Source organism: Ochotona curzoniae, unplaced genomic scaffold (assembly GCF_017591425.1).
Source record: "Ochotona curzoniae isolate NIBS_2020 unplaced genomic scaffold, NIBS_Ocur_1.0 scaffold_2453, whole genome shotgun sequence".
Classification (NCBI taxonomy): Eukaryota; Metazoa; Chordata; class Mammalia; order Lagomorpha; family Ochotonidae; genus Ochotona; species Ochotona curzoniae.
Window position 1 is genome coordinate 31,686,983 of NW_024467094.1, and position 15,576 is coordinate 31,702,558.

A 15,576-nucleotide genomic window follows, 5' to 3' on the forward strand; every position below is an offset into this window, starting at 1 on the left:
TTTCTGAGTTGTGGCTGCTTGTCCTACCTTGGGCCTTTTATAAGCCTAGGCCAGCTCCTCTGCTGTGACAAGCAGCATTTTTATTTTATTACTCTCTAAAGTAGCATTTCTGGGGCCCTCAGGTTGTTAGCATGCTGAGTTACCTTAAATGTATCTTTAAATTGGTTTTTCCTTATTGCTCAGCTGTACTCACCAGATGTGCTTGTTCTTGACAGAAATGCTAATGTTTTGTTTCCAAACAGTGCCATAATTTCCACCCAAGCCTCATTTTCAGCTTGGGTTGGTGATTACATCATCTGACAAGAAGACTCTCACCTGAACGATGCAATTTAACCTCCATCATAGAGGAGGGTTTTATAGGGTTTTGTAGATGGTGGGTTTTGTCAAGTCGATAAGAATATAGTCTTTATAAAAATTCATAGACCACCCCAGGAATCAAGTTTCTCCAATTTCTGTGATTTCTCTTGAAGTTTAGACATTTGTGCTTGAGAGAAAGTGTTTATCATCTAGTAAAATACATAGAGCAGAACCCTTGTCCTTCCAAGAAATTTAAATTAGGAACTAAATGTACTATCCAATAATTGTGAAAAAAAAACCTTTAAGTGAAATTTTCATTTCTATATGAAAATAAAATCACTGTCATCTGAATTATCTGGAGAGTGTTTCTTGAAGGTAGTAATTCTTTTTCTGCATATATTATTTTCTGCTTCTACACCATATATCCTAGGAAAGGATGTTCGAACAAAGAGCAAGACAATTGAATTGATGAAGAGAATCCGAGAAAAGAAAGACTTCACCATTGAAGCGTGAAACATTTTATTAAATCCAAGTGTCAAGCAGCTGGCAGACTAATTTAGGTGATATTTATATCATTGTAGGGATTCTATTGAGACCAAGATCTAGGAAAGTTCTTGGTTTTCCACTGCAAATAAATTTCCATCCTAGGGGAGTTATGTAGGCTTGTGACAAGAGTTTTCAAGAATCCAAGAATAGAAAAGAAAGACTGTAGAGAGGTGAAAATACATTTCAGAAACTAAAAATTGAAACACTTCCTGGTGCCTTTCTCCCCCTAAGCTTAGGGAACGACGAGCAGATGCAAAGTCAGGCACATGTATCTTTGCTCCTTGTGGTAGGTTTATTTGTTCCTTCCACCCAGAAAAAGTTAGCTTTTTGCAGAGGTAGGGATATGAATTTTTACAGTGATAGATTTTTATATAAATGTGATTTATAACAGTTTCAGTCAAGATTTTATGCCACGTGGGAATCATGACTGTATGTGTGAAGCTGAAAAAGAGTCTTAGGTAATCAGTGAATATTTAAGATCAAAAAGTAGTTCATTGTCTTGTTTAACTGTTTGACTTGGTAAGTGTGGAAAGAGACATCATCCTTATTACCACGTGTTTATCGCTCAGGAAGTGCTAAGGTGTCACACATAAAGCAAGGTCCAATATATTTATCTTGGGTTTTGTTCTCATGTACAAATTGATGTTGTACCAGTACAAGGATTAATCAAGGAAGTGTTGAAAACAGAATCATGTGGCCTCCAAATTAGAAATTGGAAAGCTCCTGTTGTATGGATTACTTTAATCCAGAATCGGTTAATATCAGAAATGCCTGAGTTCGGGAAGGACTCCATCGTGAGAAGGTTTTTGGTGAGGTAAAGTGATTTGTTATGTTCACACAGTACCTAGCTAGAAGAACAGGCAGAAAGCACATATTCCTTAGTTTTAGACTTGCTCTTTTTATTTTATGCCAATGTGCCTTCTAGAATTAGTTAACATTGCTAAAACTGTGTGTCCTTGCTTTTCAAGATATTTTGTTTTGGGCCTGGCATAGGGGCCTAGTGGCAAAGTCCTTGCCTTACGCACACCAGGATCCCTTATGGGTGCCAGTTCGTGTTCCGGCTACCTGCTTGTGGCCTGGGAAAGCAGTTAAGGACGGCCCAAAGCCTTGGGACCCTGCACCCACATGAGAGACTTGGAAGATGCTCCAGGCTTCTGGCTTGAGATTGGCTCAGTTCCGGCCATGGTGGCCACTTGGGGAATGAATCCACAGATGGAAGATCTTCCCCTCTGTCTCTCTTCCTCTCTGTATATCTGACTTTCCAATAAAAATAAAATTTAAAAAGATATTTTGTTTTTATTATATATTTATATTTGCTGATATGTAGAGAACATATATCATGAGTTTCATAGGGATGAGCGTAAGAATGCCATACTTTGCTCTTCCCTCCCTCTTCCCCTTCTGGTTTTAAAGAATCGTTTGTGATGATATGCTTTCAGTTTACCATCACAGGCTCAATGCTCCTCTAAACAAAGAGCAGTAGAGGAATAAAGACACGTCACTGTTACGCAGAGGTGCGGGCAACGATCAAATCATAAGATAGCAGTTCAACTCAATACACGCTGAGGGTTTTTGTGTGTACTGTGTGTATTAGAGCTCAAGAATAGAAATGTTAGGCAGTATGGGAAATATACTGTGTAATGCTGATTTTCAATATACAGTGCATTTTCATTAGTATGTTAAAATTCTTCAAAATGTGTTTGGACTAGAAAAGTTTTCTCCAGAAGCGAAATAAGTTCTATTTACTTCATAATTGTTTCTTGACCCGCTCATTCAACTTAGCTGTATACTTTCTGAGTTTCTATATCTACCGTGGACAACATGTGTTCTTTGTTCCATGGTTATCAACTTCAGCTTTCATTGTACATCACGTGGAACAGGCTCATTGCCTCCCAGTGTGTTTTTCATAGAGATGTTCCTCCTGCAGTTTTTAGTCTTCTTTCTTTATAAGCAACTGCTGTAGGAACCACCCAATGTCAAACTTTTATCATGCTACTCCCTGCCCCCAGACTTTCAAGTGCTCCTTACTGCTTATTGCATTAACAGCATACTTCTTTGGTGAATATTTGAAGCACATACTATTTCCCTATTACTGTTCTGCTATCACTCTACGTGCTTTCATTGCTCTGGACAGCTCTTTTCATCCCCTCCCTCCATATTTTGGCTGGTACCATTTCCGTCTCTAAGAATGCTGCCTTGTCTGTGTTGTAGGCACCCAAACCCAACTTTTTTTTAAATTTATTGTTCTTCCCTGTCAACAGAAACATCTCTGTTGGCCATATAACATGTTCTACTTTATATTTTTCAGATACCACTTTTTGGTGAATTTGACTTCTTTCTACCTGTATCTTAAATCGGGGAATATTTTTTATTTAGTTTAAATTTTTGTTGTGTAACAGGCAATCTGTGTTTTGCAAGTAGCAAGATATCAGTACATTGTTGTTGTATTTAATAATAATATAAAAAAGTAGAATAATAAATCCAAAGCTGTATGTGCAAGGCCAAAGTTTATTAGAAAATAATCAAATTACAAGACATCAGATCTAAGTGGATGTAAGAACTCTAACTTCTGTTACAAAGACTTGAGAATAGCATAAGCTACTATTCAGCTGAAACTGGATTTCCATTTGCAGACTGGTGGATCTGGGGTCTCCAGGGTTCAGGGCAGGTGGTTTATTAGGTAGAGAAATGGGAGTATGACCGTTTCAGAAAACTGATGGCTTGTTCCAAGCAGTGAGGCATCCAGTTCAGCAGCAGCAAGGGTCGCAGGGGGAGGTCCTGCAGACCATGCGGCAGGGGGCAGGCTGGCAGCAGGGGGGCCTGCAGCAAGGGGCCTGCACAGAGACCAGCTGGCAGCCAGTGGAGGTCCAGCAGCAGGGCCTGCACACCACGGCCGTGCAGGACGATGGGCAGCAGGTGATGGGGCGGCAGCAGCCCTGCTGCAGGCCACAGGGGTCACAGCAGATGGGGCGGCGGCAGGGCTCACAGATGGGGCGTGTGCAGCGGGGCACACAGCTGACTGGGCGGCACACTGTGGTCTGGCAGGACACTGGGCGGCAGCAGCAGGGGTCGCGGCAGCAGCAGGGCTGCAGGCAGCCTCCTCCGCAGCTGTAGGAGGAGAAGGATCCACAGCAGGAGCCGGTCATGGTGGTGTGTGGGGTTGACTGTGAGGTGGGCAGTGGAGAGGAGCTGTGTGTTGTAGGTTGTGACTGTCTTCCTCTTGTTCTGGACCCTTTATATACCCTGGCCAGGCCCTAATGACCTTTCTTGTTTATCTTTTGGTCAATTAAGTAGGATTTGGTTTTGACTAATGATTGCATGTGACTAATGGGTGCACATGATCTCATTAAGCTCTTGCTGCATTTGTTGATATGGATGGAGTTACATTGTTCTTCATGAAAACTGAAAAATTCATAGCTAGTTGAATGGCACTAGTTCTCATTGTTTGAGTAGGTAGCATCCAGGTAAGCCTGGACAGAATAATCCAAAAGGAACCTCAACTTGAAAACTAAATTAAGCACAGAGGAGTATGTTGAGCCCTGACTAGATTCTTGGTCCACCTATGAATCAGACAGATTTTAAATGTGTCCTTCCATGTGGATTTCATGGGAATACACTTGCTTATTACATAGTATAGTATCTAATTCTTGACTAGTACAGCAGCTCAAATACTTCTACAGAACAATTGTTGATTTTTTTAAATCTGGCAACTGCTGGGATGAAAAATCCAAGGCTGCTATGCCGCTACCTTTTCTTCTCCAGCTGAAGTCGTGTATAGCTCTAGTCCCTCTGCCCTCACAATGCTGCCTTTGTGTCTGTGAAAAATGACATTTACAATACTTGGCCTGTCTTGTGCTTGCAATAAATAGTCATTTTATGGAACTTATTTTCTTCTTACTGCACTTTGATATGAATGCTGTGACTATCGAGTGACAAGATGGAAGTTCTTCGGCTGCCATTGCAGACATAGGCAGGATCCTGTTGAATAGAAGCACATTGGCTGCTCTGCTGTGGTACCTGCTACAGGTGTTGGGCATATTTCTTCGGGAAATATTGCCAGTGTTGGGCTAGAAGCTGCACTAGGGAACCCATTTCACTGCTTTCCACTTTCACGTCTCCTATTATTCACAAGACAGGAGTCAGGTAACTTTAGGTTCATCCTTATCAATCAAGAGAAAGCCTGTGGCCCCAGGATCTAAGGCTGGAATTTCAAAACTCTGAAAGGAATGTTAACTGATTCAGCACAGTCAGAGAATCAGGAGGAAGCAATAAAGCTTGGTCTCACAGTTCAAGATCTTTTGTTCTCATATTTTACATTCCTTCATCATTCATTGCCATGGAACATTGTCAAGGCATATCCAGAGCCTGGATGAAAAAAGTGATTTATTTTGCTGTGTTCAGGGCACCTTATCTTATGACAGTGTTTATGTGACAATGGAGTTGTCATGTTTGTGAATTCTGGGACCTCTTCAGAATGCATGTATGAGCAAGATTAATTTCTCTACTACAAATACTTCTGACCCAAGTCCAAAGTTGTCCAAGAGATCTTTCTGTCTTTTGTATAGAGATACACAAGAGAGAGTCTATGGGTCATCCAGGCAACTCCTTTTGTTTATTCAAACATGCAGGCCTTGGAGAGCACAGTTATACATTTTGACACTGGAAGCACAGCCTGTGCTGCCTTTTGGTGCCACTTGACCTGAAACCAGACAATGTGTGTTCAAAGCCCTGCCACTTCCTGGCTGTGGATTCTTGCCTGTAGTAACAATAGTACATGTCAGAGTTGTTGAGAAGGTTAGATGAACTACTATGAATCACGCACTGAGAACAGTTCCCAACACTCAGTGCCTTGTGTTTGTTTAAATAAATAAATCTATTTGAAATGTCAAGTTGTATCAGCATGTTATAAACTCTGTTAAAATTTACAAGAAAGATCAACACCTTTGAGAGAGAAATGGCTCGTTCTCTATAATGTCCTTACTGAGTATCTATTAACTAGGAATATTCAACATTAACATGGAATTACAGGATAAAGTAAAATAAAAATGTCTGGAAGGAAGATAGAGGGAGTCCTGCCATTGAGCTGTGACATCTCCTAAGGGAAAATAGGTGCTGATGAGCATACAGGAAATGCAAGGTACTTCAAACACTGCATGGGAATTAAGATTAAAGGGTAAATTGATTTAAAGAATGTGAAATCCACACACACAAGAGGCTTTCAATATTTCATGCAAAATGCTTATTACAATAAAAGACTTAGTCTTTCAATACTTTTATTCAACTTCAAAAACAGAGGTGGACTAGCATCTTTCAGTGCCAGCCCAAGTCCTGGTGGTCCCATTTCAAAACCAGCTTCCTACTGATGTGCCTGGAAAGGTAACATAAGGAGTCTAGGTGATTGGGCTCCTGTTTTCCTCATGGGAGACCAGTTGGATTCTGGGCTCATGGTTTTTCCTAGTCCATTCCTAGAAACTGTGGTCTTTTTGGGGAGTGAACCAGTGGAAGGAAGATCTCTATCTGCCTTTCCCTCTCAATCAACCTTTCAAATCTTAAAACAAACAAACAAAACCAGAGATGATTGACCCTATGTTTATGATTCCTTCCCCTTCTAATCTCCATTGCTTTCTGGTTGTGCCAACTGGTGTCAGATCAGTAAGCACAACATTAGACTGGGAGTGGGGGGTGGTAAGCCAGAGCTAGTGAGCTAACATGTCTATTGCTGCAGGAGTTTGCCTAGGGTCTGGGAGTCTGCAAACAAGTGACTCAGCATGCCTGCTGAAGATAGAACCATGACCTGCCCTCTTTACTCAGCTGCTATGCCCTGTGAATGCCATCCATGGTGTTTAAAAAAAACACCAATCAACTCTGATTATTTCAGAAACCACTAGAACAGAATTATTCTGCATTTGCCTTGTAAAATCCCAGGACAAAGAGGCAATCTGGCAAAAGGAAGTCACAAAGACAGTGATTTCATGCTGACAGTTTGAGTTTATTAGGCAACTGATGATATGCCATATGGAATGAGTTTCTCAAGAAAATGGACGCTGTCCCGTGACTAAGCTGGTAAGGACATCAGGATGGATTTGGCCATTTTCAGGGAGATCCCATTGATAATGGGTGGCTCAGCAGCAGCAGGGGTCGCAGGGGGAGGTCCTGCAGACCATGCGGCAGGGGGCAGGCTGGCAGCAGGGGGGCCTGCAGCAAGGGGCCTGCACAGAGACCAGCTGGCAGCCAGTGGAGGTCCAGCAGCAGGGCCTGCACACCACGGCCGTGCAGGACGATGGGCAGCAGGTGATGGGACGGCAGCAGCCCTGCTGCAGGCCACAGGGGTCACAGCAGATGGGGCGGCGGCAGGGCTCACAGATGGGGCGTGTGCAGCGGGGCACACAGCTGACTGGGCGGCACACTGTGGTCTGGCAGGACACTGGGCGGCAGCAGCAGGGGTCGCGGCAGCAGCAGGGCTGCAGGCAGCCTCCTCCGCAGCTGTAGGAGGAGAAGGATCCACAGCAGGAGCCGGTCATGGTGGTATGTGGGGTTGACTGTGAGGTGGGCTGTGGAGAGGAGCTGGGTGTTGTAGGTTGTGACTGTCTTCCTCTTGTTCTGGACCCTTTATATACCCTGGCCAGGTCCTGACGACCTTCCTTGTTTTTGTTTATTTCTCTTGAATAACATTGGAATGTTAGGTTTTTCTGGACATTTTTTCCGTGCTCAGGTATTCCTGAAAGGATATTTGTTGCACGTATTTAATGGTGCTCCATTACATTTTGCTATTTATGGCTCAAGTATGAAGTTAATAAGCCTAACTTCAAAGTCTCCAATTACCTTTACAACTCAATGATGCTTCTGCTGGGTGACGTTTTGTAGCATGAAGTAGCTGTCATGCTCTTAGGGCTACTTACTAACAGTGGAGTTGAGTTTCCCAAGCTGTGAGTGCATTTTTCCATTGGTAAGCAAAACAAATGGGGGACTAATACTACAGGGATACTGTAACAGTCATGGTTTGTCAGTAAAAGATTTCCAGTCCATGTTTTGCTAGTTATTTATTGAGAGAAAGAAGGATACCCTCCATCTGCTGGTTTACTCCCGAAATGCCCACTATGGCTGAGGCTGGGCCAGGCCCAAACCAGGAGTCAACAAATGAATACTCAGCTCCTGCAAAGATGGCAGGAACCCATGTACCTGAGCCACTGCCTGCTGCCTCCAAGATGCACCTTAACAGGAAGCTGGAATCAGACGTGGAAGTTAAGACTCGAACCCTGGCACTGTGATAGGAATGCAGTCATACCAAGGGGCATCTCAATGACAAGACCAAACGCCCACCCCTCCCAGATACTTTTTGAAACTGTGGAAATGTGTCTTAGTTGGCCTACATCATTTTATCTAAGATATAAACCATGAGTTTTTATCTTAGACACGTGTTCACTGATTTCCTTGGTTTTATTTTCCCAAACCAAGATGAATTTCATTATTCCTAATCTGCATGGTAGCCACCATTATTAACTTTTAAATATGCTGCAAGCATTATTCTAAATAAAATAGATGTATTAATTTATTCTTTGTAAGAGTCCTACATGGCAGATGTTATTATATCCTTCAATTTATATATAAGGAATTGGGGAAGGAGCTTATAGGTTGCATACCTACTCAATATCGAGCCAGTCCTTCTTCCAAAACCATCTGTGAGAACAGTATTTGCACACTCAGAATGGATTGTGGGCATCACATTTCCAGCCATTAAGTACCTTTAAAGGGCTGGTGTCATGGCATGATGGATAAAGTCACTGCCAGCAGTGCCAGCATCCCATATGGGCGCTGGTTGTGTCCCCGCTTCTACAGTTCCAGTCCAGATCCCTTTTAATGGCCTGGGAAAGCAGTGGAAGCAATTGGTCTCCTAGCACCTACATGGGAGACCTGAATGAAGCTCCTTATTCCTGACCTCAGCCTGGCCCAATCCTGGCCATTGTAGCCATTTAGATAGTAAACTAGTGGGTGGAAGATCTCTTCATTTGCCTCTATCTCTCCCTTACCCTCTCTATGTAGAACTCTGACTTTCAAACCAGCAAACAAATACTTCTTTTATATGTAGAAAATTTGATGACACTTTTACTTTAAAAATGATTGTGTTTGTGGCATGATTGATTGAGTCATTTCTATATCTTACTGACATCTTCAGAATTGGAAGCCCTAATATTCACTGAGCTTTCAGAACATTTCGGAAATGTAATCTTAGGAAAGATTAGTACACTTGGGCGTATTGGTGTATCATGGGCACTGTGATCAAAGCCACTGAAATGGTGAGGAACTCAAGCAACTTGAGTCAAACAACCTAGCCTCAAAGGTAGGTTCTTCCTAGGGATTCCAGCTAAATGGGATTCTCAGACCCTTCCTGGTGTGTTTGCTGGGTCCCCAGCATCTCTCTAGGTACTGTGCCTGAGTTCATTTTCACCTATAGAAACAACTGATTTCAAACATTTGGGACTTACAGGAAAATTATATGACTCAGTAATTATGGAGTCTTTGCCTCTTGATTTGCTTCATGCTGACCTTTCTCTTTACAAAAATAGGCTCTTCTGGATATGTGGTTCAAGGCTCAAGGTTAAGCCTCCTTAGTGATTTCAGCACAGGCACAGTCTCTTCTGGGCTTACCTGTACTTCTCCAGCTGCTGTGGCTCGTTCCAAGGCCTCACAATAATGGTAACTTTTAGGAGGAAAGAAATTATATTTTTCAAGAAGGTTGCACAATAAAAACCACATTCTAACATCTCTAAATAACATCTTCGGAAAAAGATATTTGTTTGCATGTTTCTTTTAGAAGAGAGAGAGAATGCATAAGTGCACTCCCATCTCTTGGTTTGCTCCCAAATGCCTGCAGCAGTAGGGGCTAGGCTTTGCTGGACTTTAGCCAAAATTAGAAATTCAATGTGGGTCTTGAACCATCATAGTCTCCCAGGGTCTTCCTCCACAGGAAACCAGGCTCAAGAGCCAGAGGCAGGCACTCCAATGTGGGAGGCAGGTGTCATGACTGGAAGGCCAAACACCCACCCACAAATATTTATTTGTTTTATAGATAATTATTTTTATTTTTGGTGATTTTTACATAGTTGATTAGGGTGCAAAGGGTCAAGGGCTACAGGAAAGTGGGTGAGACCATTATTTCCACATTCTCTGTTTTCCTTCCTGCATCTGGAGGAAGAGGGGTGGTGATAATGGGAGAAGCCTCTCAAACCCCACCATATCCTGGAATGGAGGACAGGCACCTGACACCATCTCAGGGTCCCTGATGTGGGGTAAGCTCTGAGGGTCCTGCTCAAGGGGATTTGATAGTTCAACAGTTCTGAATTACTGTTAATCTTGCCACTCCAAGAACAATGAAATCTCTCCAGAATCTACTGGCTGATGTAGTCCACCTTAGAGTCTCCATTTGCCCAGATATTCACTGCCAATTCTTTGCTGCAGTAGTTGATCAATTTGTTCTGTCCTCCATCCTCTGTAATGGTACCAGATGTCCTCTGCAGACTCCAATGCACTGCCATATCCTCCATGTGCACCTGGATATGGTATCTACTGCTCCTTCTGAGTCATTGAGGAGGCCCAGCTCTGACACATGCATTCCATGATCAGACCATGGAACTTGCAATTCTCTCCTTGGTTGCAGTTCTAAGTTCAACGACTCTGTTGGCGGCATCCTCACAGAAACTTCATCTGAGGTGATTCCAGACCTGATTCTTGTGTGTGCTTGCCAATACAGGGTCTGACACAATCCATCGCACACACTGGTAGTTGCATTTATTGGTCAGTTCTGTCTCCGCCCTGTCTTCTATGCAAATCATTGGGTGTTGGAACCCAGCCCAATCCTGCCCATCACACACTTGACCCTCACACAAATCAGTGGGAGCTGCAGCCTAGTCAGAGTAACCTGTAATAACCCCCACTAGGCCTGCGCACTGCCCTGGTTCCCATGCTTGCCAGTATGTACAGCAGCCTAGTCCCATCTGTCCCATATACTATTCAGCTCTCATAAATGTCAATGGGCATTGAAACTAAGTTTGATCCAACCAGCCCCACTATCCAGTCCACAAACGTGCTGGCAGGTACCACTCTGTCTAGTCATGCCTGTCCAAATCCTGGTTCTCAGGGCTACCAGTTGGAGTGGCAACCCAAGAGGGAGGTGCCCACTGTTTCCCTACTGGGCCCATTCCCACTCTTGAATCCTGCACTCTCCAGGTGGTGCTGCAATTTAACTTGACAGCATCTGCCAGCTGGTGCTGTGGCAAAGCTCAACCAACCCACACCCACTCTGGCTCACGCACGTACCAGTAGGAACAGTCATCCCAGCCTGGCTTTCCCCAGATCCAACTCATTTGAGGTCAACGGGTGTTATAACCCTGCCTGACCTGGTCTGCCCCCAACCAGCTGTCATGCTCACCAGTGGGAGTGGTGGTCCAGCAGAGGAGCCCCATGCAGCTGTCCTACTGGGTTTGCCCCTTACCCCAGGGTTTCATGTATGCTTGTTTGGTGTTGAGGCTCAGTCTGGCATGTCCCGTGGGTGCTGTAGCCCAGCCAGGCCCAATTTCAGCTCATGCTGGAAGGGGCTCTAGCTTACTCCAGCCCAGCCGGCCCCCAGTCCCAGACCTCATGTGAACTGGCTTGTGTTGCAGCCTGATCCAGCCTGACCCACATTCCATTCTGGTGCTCAGATTTGCCAGTGGGTGATATAAACTGGCCTACCCTGGCTCACCCCAGACCAAGCCAGATGAATGCTGGAAGGTACCATTACCTGGGCTTATGTCACCCCAGACAGTCCCCAGTTTGTCTCTTTCAATTCCTAACTCACTATGTGAGCACCATCTCTGTGTGTACATCTGCTATGATGAAGCTGCCATGTCATGATTTTGTCGAGGAGGTGGGTGCTGTTCAGAATGGTGAGCTCAATAAACCTCTCTTCTTTATAAATTCCTGCCTTTAGGTTTTTCATTATAGTAACAGAAAACAGATCCATACAGTGATGCTGGTGAGAGCCATAGAAGGATGGGATAGAGATATTCGGAGTAGGTGTTTCAGTATTAGATTCCTGGATGCTATTCCACCTGTTTCTACATTCAGACACTTGGGGCTATAACTCAGGCTTCTCCCCCTTTCCATGTATGTAGATTTCTCATAAATCAAGTTCATAATTAGAGAAATCTGCTAAAGTCTCACCATTTCCTCAGTGTAGATATAAGCCATATAGTTTGAAATATGAGGGTCACTGACTGAAATGACCCAAGTTACTGAAGTACCTATTAAATTCACAGATCTTTATCTGGATTATTTCTACTTGACAGCTCAGAATACAGTCCTAATGAAAACTTTTATTTCTTCTGATTCTGTGCCTTGTAATTTAAGGTTAAGTAGCTTTTGAAGAGTAAGAAGTAATATAAAAACAAACATTTTTTTCCTCAGAAATAAAATTTTAATTTTGTTTACCATGCAGAAACAGTTTGTCCTGAGGAGTAAAAACAAAACAAAACAAGAAGATCCTATTTGAGAACCAAAAGAGGGCAGACAATGCCAACTCGGTGAGAGAGTTCGATGTAGGACCTTTGATCTTCATTTACTCATTTTTTTTCAAGTCAATGATGAAAACTAGACTTACTCTTAAGACTCTTGCAGAGGGCTAGTATTCTTTGTCATTATGTAGGAAAATAGGTAGTTAGTGTTGCTTTAGTTCTTGAACAGGTAGGTGGTGCAGCTGGCATCATATTTAGCAGGGATGGGAAGAGTTGAGAGATGTCTGAGCACATGGCAGTGTTTGTATTCAGTTCAGCAGCAGCAGGGGTCGCAGGGGGAGGTCCTGCAGACCATGCGGCAGGGGGCAGGCTGGCAGCAGGGGGGCCTGCAGCAAGGGGCCTGCACAGAGACCAGCTGGCAGCCAGTGGAGGTCCAGCAGCAGGGCCTGCACACCACGGCCGTGCAGGACGATGGGCAGCAGGTGATGGGACGGCAGCAGCCCTGCTGCAGGCCACAGGGGTCACAGCAGATGGGGCGGCGGCAGGGCTCACAGATGGGGCGTGTGCAGCGGGGCACACAGCTGACTGGGCGGCACACTGTGGTCTGGCAGGACACTGGGCGGCAGCAGCAGGGGTCGCGGCAGCAGCAGGGCTGCAGGCAGCCTCCTCCGCAGCTGTAGGAGGAGAAAGATCCACAGCAGGAGCCGGTCATGGTGGTATGTGGGGTTGACTGTGAGGTGGGCTGTGGAGAGGAGCTGTGTGTTGTAGGTTGTGACTGTCTTCCTCCTGTTCTGAACCCTTTATATACCCTGGCCAGGCCCTGATTACCTCCAGAGCACAAAATCATTTCCTGGAGCTGTGGTTACCCATTGAAGCAAAATCTCTGAGTTCAGTTCCTGAGGTGACAACTCCAACATTGCTGAACTAGGCTTCTCTTTCCATGAATATTTGATGCTTTGTATCATCAGGGAAAATTGCTCATCCATCAGCCAATCCTTCCTGACCAGGTCATGTGCCAAGTTGAAAGTGTGAAGGATCTGGTGTCACTTTCCTCTTGCTCACCACTGGCAGATGAGACATGAGCCTGCGATGTTTATGACTCACAGATCTGGTTCCCAACTGGTGTGGAGATGAATCAGTCATTTCTCAAAAAAAACACAGTGGGTCATAAAGAAAGATATGTATTGATTCTGCCATGGGAAAAGAGTGCAAAGTCCTGTTTGTGAAATGATTTTCCCAAGTCACACATGTGAAAAAGGAACAAAGTTATTACAGAACCACAGGTCTTCTCTTGGGTATAAATGTTTTAAAGTCGCCCAGGATAGAATACATATGGCAGTAGTTACTAGCACCTCTTTTAAAAATTATTTTTTTTAAAAAAATTATTTATTTTACTATTTTATGATATACTTCCATAGGCTCTGGGACTTCCCTTTTCTGCACTTGAAGTCGTCTCCCCTCATTGACTTCCTCTATATTATTACAACAGTATAGTTCTTCATAAACAGTTTTAAGTCCATCATTCTGCTACAATATCCTGATATTGTAGGTGTGGACAGTGGCAGAGAGTCCAGCATTCTATTGTCAAGATACATTCAGCGATTTCACTGCAAGTCTGTCTTTAATTTGGAAGTAGATATGCACACTTCATTGTATAGTCACATCTGAATATGATAGTCTCTATTACAGTTACTATACATCCCAATAATGAAACACAATAAAACAGAAGCAACAACAGGAAAAAGAATATTAAAAAATATGACAACATGAATTTAGTAATATGCTACTGAAAACAATGTGCTGTTGAAGAAGTGAATAAGAAAATCAAAAACTTTCTTCAAGCAAACGTTGCTACTATATGAGCGATGAGTCAGTGAAGAAATTGATAAGAAAAAACTCTTTTGAAGAAATGAAACAAAAATACCAAAATCCATGAAATGGAGAATCAAGATGGCTGAATAGGGTGAGGACACGTTTAAACAGAGAAACATTAGCCAGTGTCAAGCACAGAGGGCACATTCCAGCAAACTGGAGAGGTCAGAATGATAACAGAAAGGCACCTGGAGTCTGACAGACACAGGAAAGCAGTGGACACAATGGTGTGGTGTTGTAGTGACTGATATCCCAGTGACATTCAGCGAACAGCGATCTGAACTCCACCGACAGCCGAAATTTCACCAGCAACAAGGTATGAAGGGGCATTCACTGAAAGCTCAGGAGGTGAACCCTAAGAACTCTCTGTCTTGTAGGTCTGTTTGAAATGGCCAGGATCATAGACAGAGTGGCAGGGCCCAGACGAGCTGTGCAGGATCAGGGTAGAATTGATAGCTAGTCCACCTCCTAGAGCCAAATCAGGTGCCGTGTTGTATAGGGAAGCAAAGGCTATGGGACAACACTGAGCATGCACTGTGCTGGGAGTGAACTCATTTCTGGATCAGTGAAATGCAACAATGTGACGTCATACAGATTCCACCCAGAATAGGTCCAAGAAGCCCTCAGATCTGAGAGTAAGCAGATCAAGAACTCAAGTGGCACGTCAGGTGCCATTTTGTATATTGTGGAAAAACTTTAAGACTGCAGGGGCAACAGTGAGCTGTGCATTCGCTGAACTGGGAGTGAACTCACCGAGCTCAATGCATTGCATTGGTGCCACAGCTATAATAACATTGACTTTGGCATCATATGGGTCAAAATAGGTCTGTGTGGTCCTCAGACCTAACAGCCAACAGGTTCTGACAAAATCAGCACCACCAACAACTACCCATAGAGGATACCTGGTGTCTCACTAATCCTGGGAACTGCTTGAACCAGAAGTAGAAGAAAGGTTGTACAGACAACGGTGAAGCCTTAGCATGGTATCACAGGAGGTGGAGCCTTAGCATGGTATCACAGGAGGTGGAGCCTTAGCATGGTATCACAGGAGGTGGAGAGTGGTGAACCAGGAGCTGGGCTACAGAGACCATAGTATAAGTCTAACATAAGAACTCAGACTTGAAACTCTCTGGAGGCACAAGTGACTGCAAAAAGCCATGTACCAAGCATAAGAATTGTAGACCTGTGGGTGACAGCTTAGAAACCTGCCCCAAGAAAAAGAATCTGATAACCAGATTCAGTATAATGACCAAGAGCAGAAGAGGAGACAAAGGCACAATGAATATTACTGAAGACTCCACTGCAAAGGAGCAAAAGCCTTTGCCAAATTCAGAGTTAACTAAGAAAGACATCAAGAAAATGGGGGAAACTG

General features: G+C 43.9%; 3 protein-coding genes across 3 annotated transcripts; all 3 read right to left on the minus strand.

Moving 5' to 3' along the window:
• Positions 1 to 3,590: 3,590 nt before the first annotated feature.
• LOC121170372 (keratin-associated protein 2-1-like) lies at positions 3,591 to 3,989 on the minus strand. The gene has a single exon (XM_041001512.1). It carries the CDS (start codon positions 3,987 to 3,989, stop codon positions 3,591 to 3,593), a length of 399 nt encoding a protein of 132 aa, XP_040857446.1.
• A 2,976-nt stretch (positions 3,990 to 6,965) lies between these two features.
• Positions 6,966 to 7,364, minus strand: LOC121170373 (keratin-associated protein 2-1-like). The gene has a single exon (XM_041001513.1). The coding sequence runs from the start codon at positions 7,362 to 7,364 to the stop codon at positions 6,966 to 6,968; it is 399 nt and encodes a 132-aa protein (XP_040857447.1).
• Positions 7,365 to 12,645: 5,281 nt separating this feature from the next.
• Positions 12,646 to 13,087, minus strand: LOC121170374 (keratin-associated protein 2-1-like). Its single transcript, XM_041001514.1, has one exon. The coding sequence runs from the start codon at positions 13,042 to 13,044 to the stop codon at positions 12,646 to 12,648; it is 399 nt and encodes a 132-aa protein (XP_040857448.1). The 5' UTR covers positions 13,045 to 13,087.
• Between the last annotated feature and the right edge of the window lie 2,489 nt (positions 13,088 to 15,576).

What these genes read in the sequence shown, in the direction of transcription:
- LOC121170374 (XM_041001514.1), bottom strand. Translation starts at nt 13,044, where the DNA reads ATGACCGGCTCCTGCTGTGGATCTTTCTCCTCCTACAGCTGCGGAGGA.
- LOC121170372 (XM_041001512.1), bottom strand. Translation starts at nt 3,989, where the DNA reads ATGACCGGCTCCTGCTGTGGATCCTTCTCCTCCTACAGCTGCGGAGGA.
- LOC121170373 (XM_041001513.1), bottom strand. Translation starts at nt 7,364, where the DNA reads ATGACCGGCTCCTGCTGTGGATCCTTCTCCTCCTACAGCTGCGGAGGA.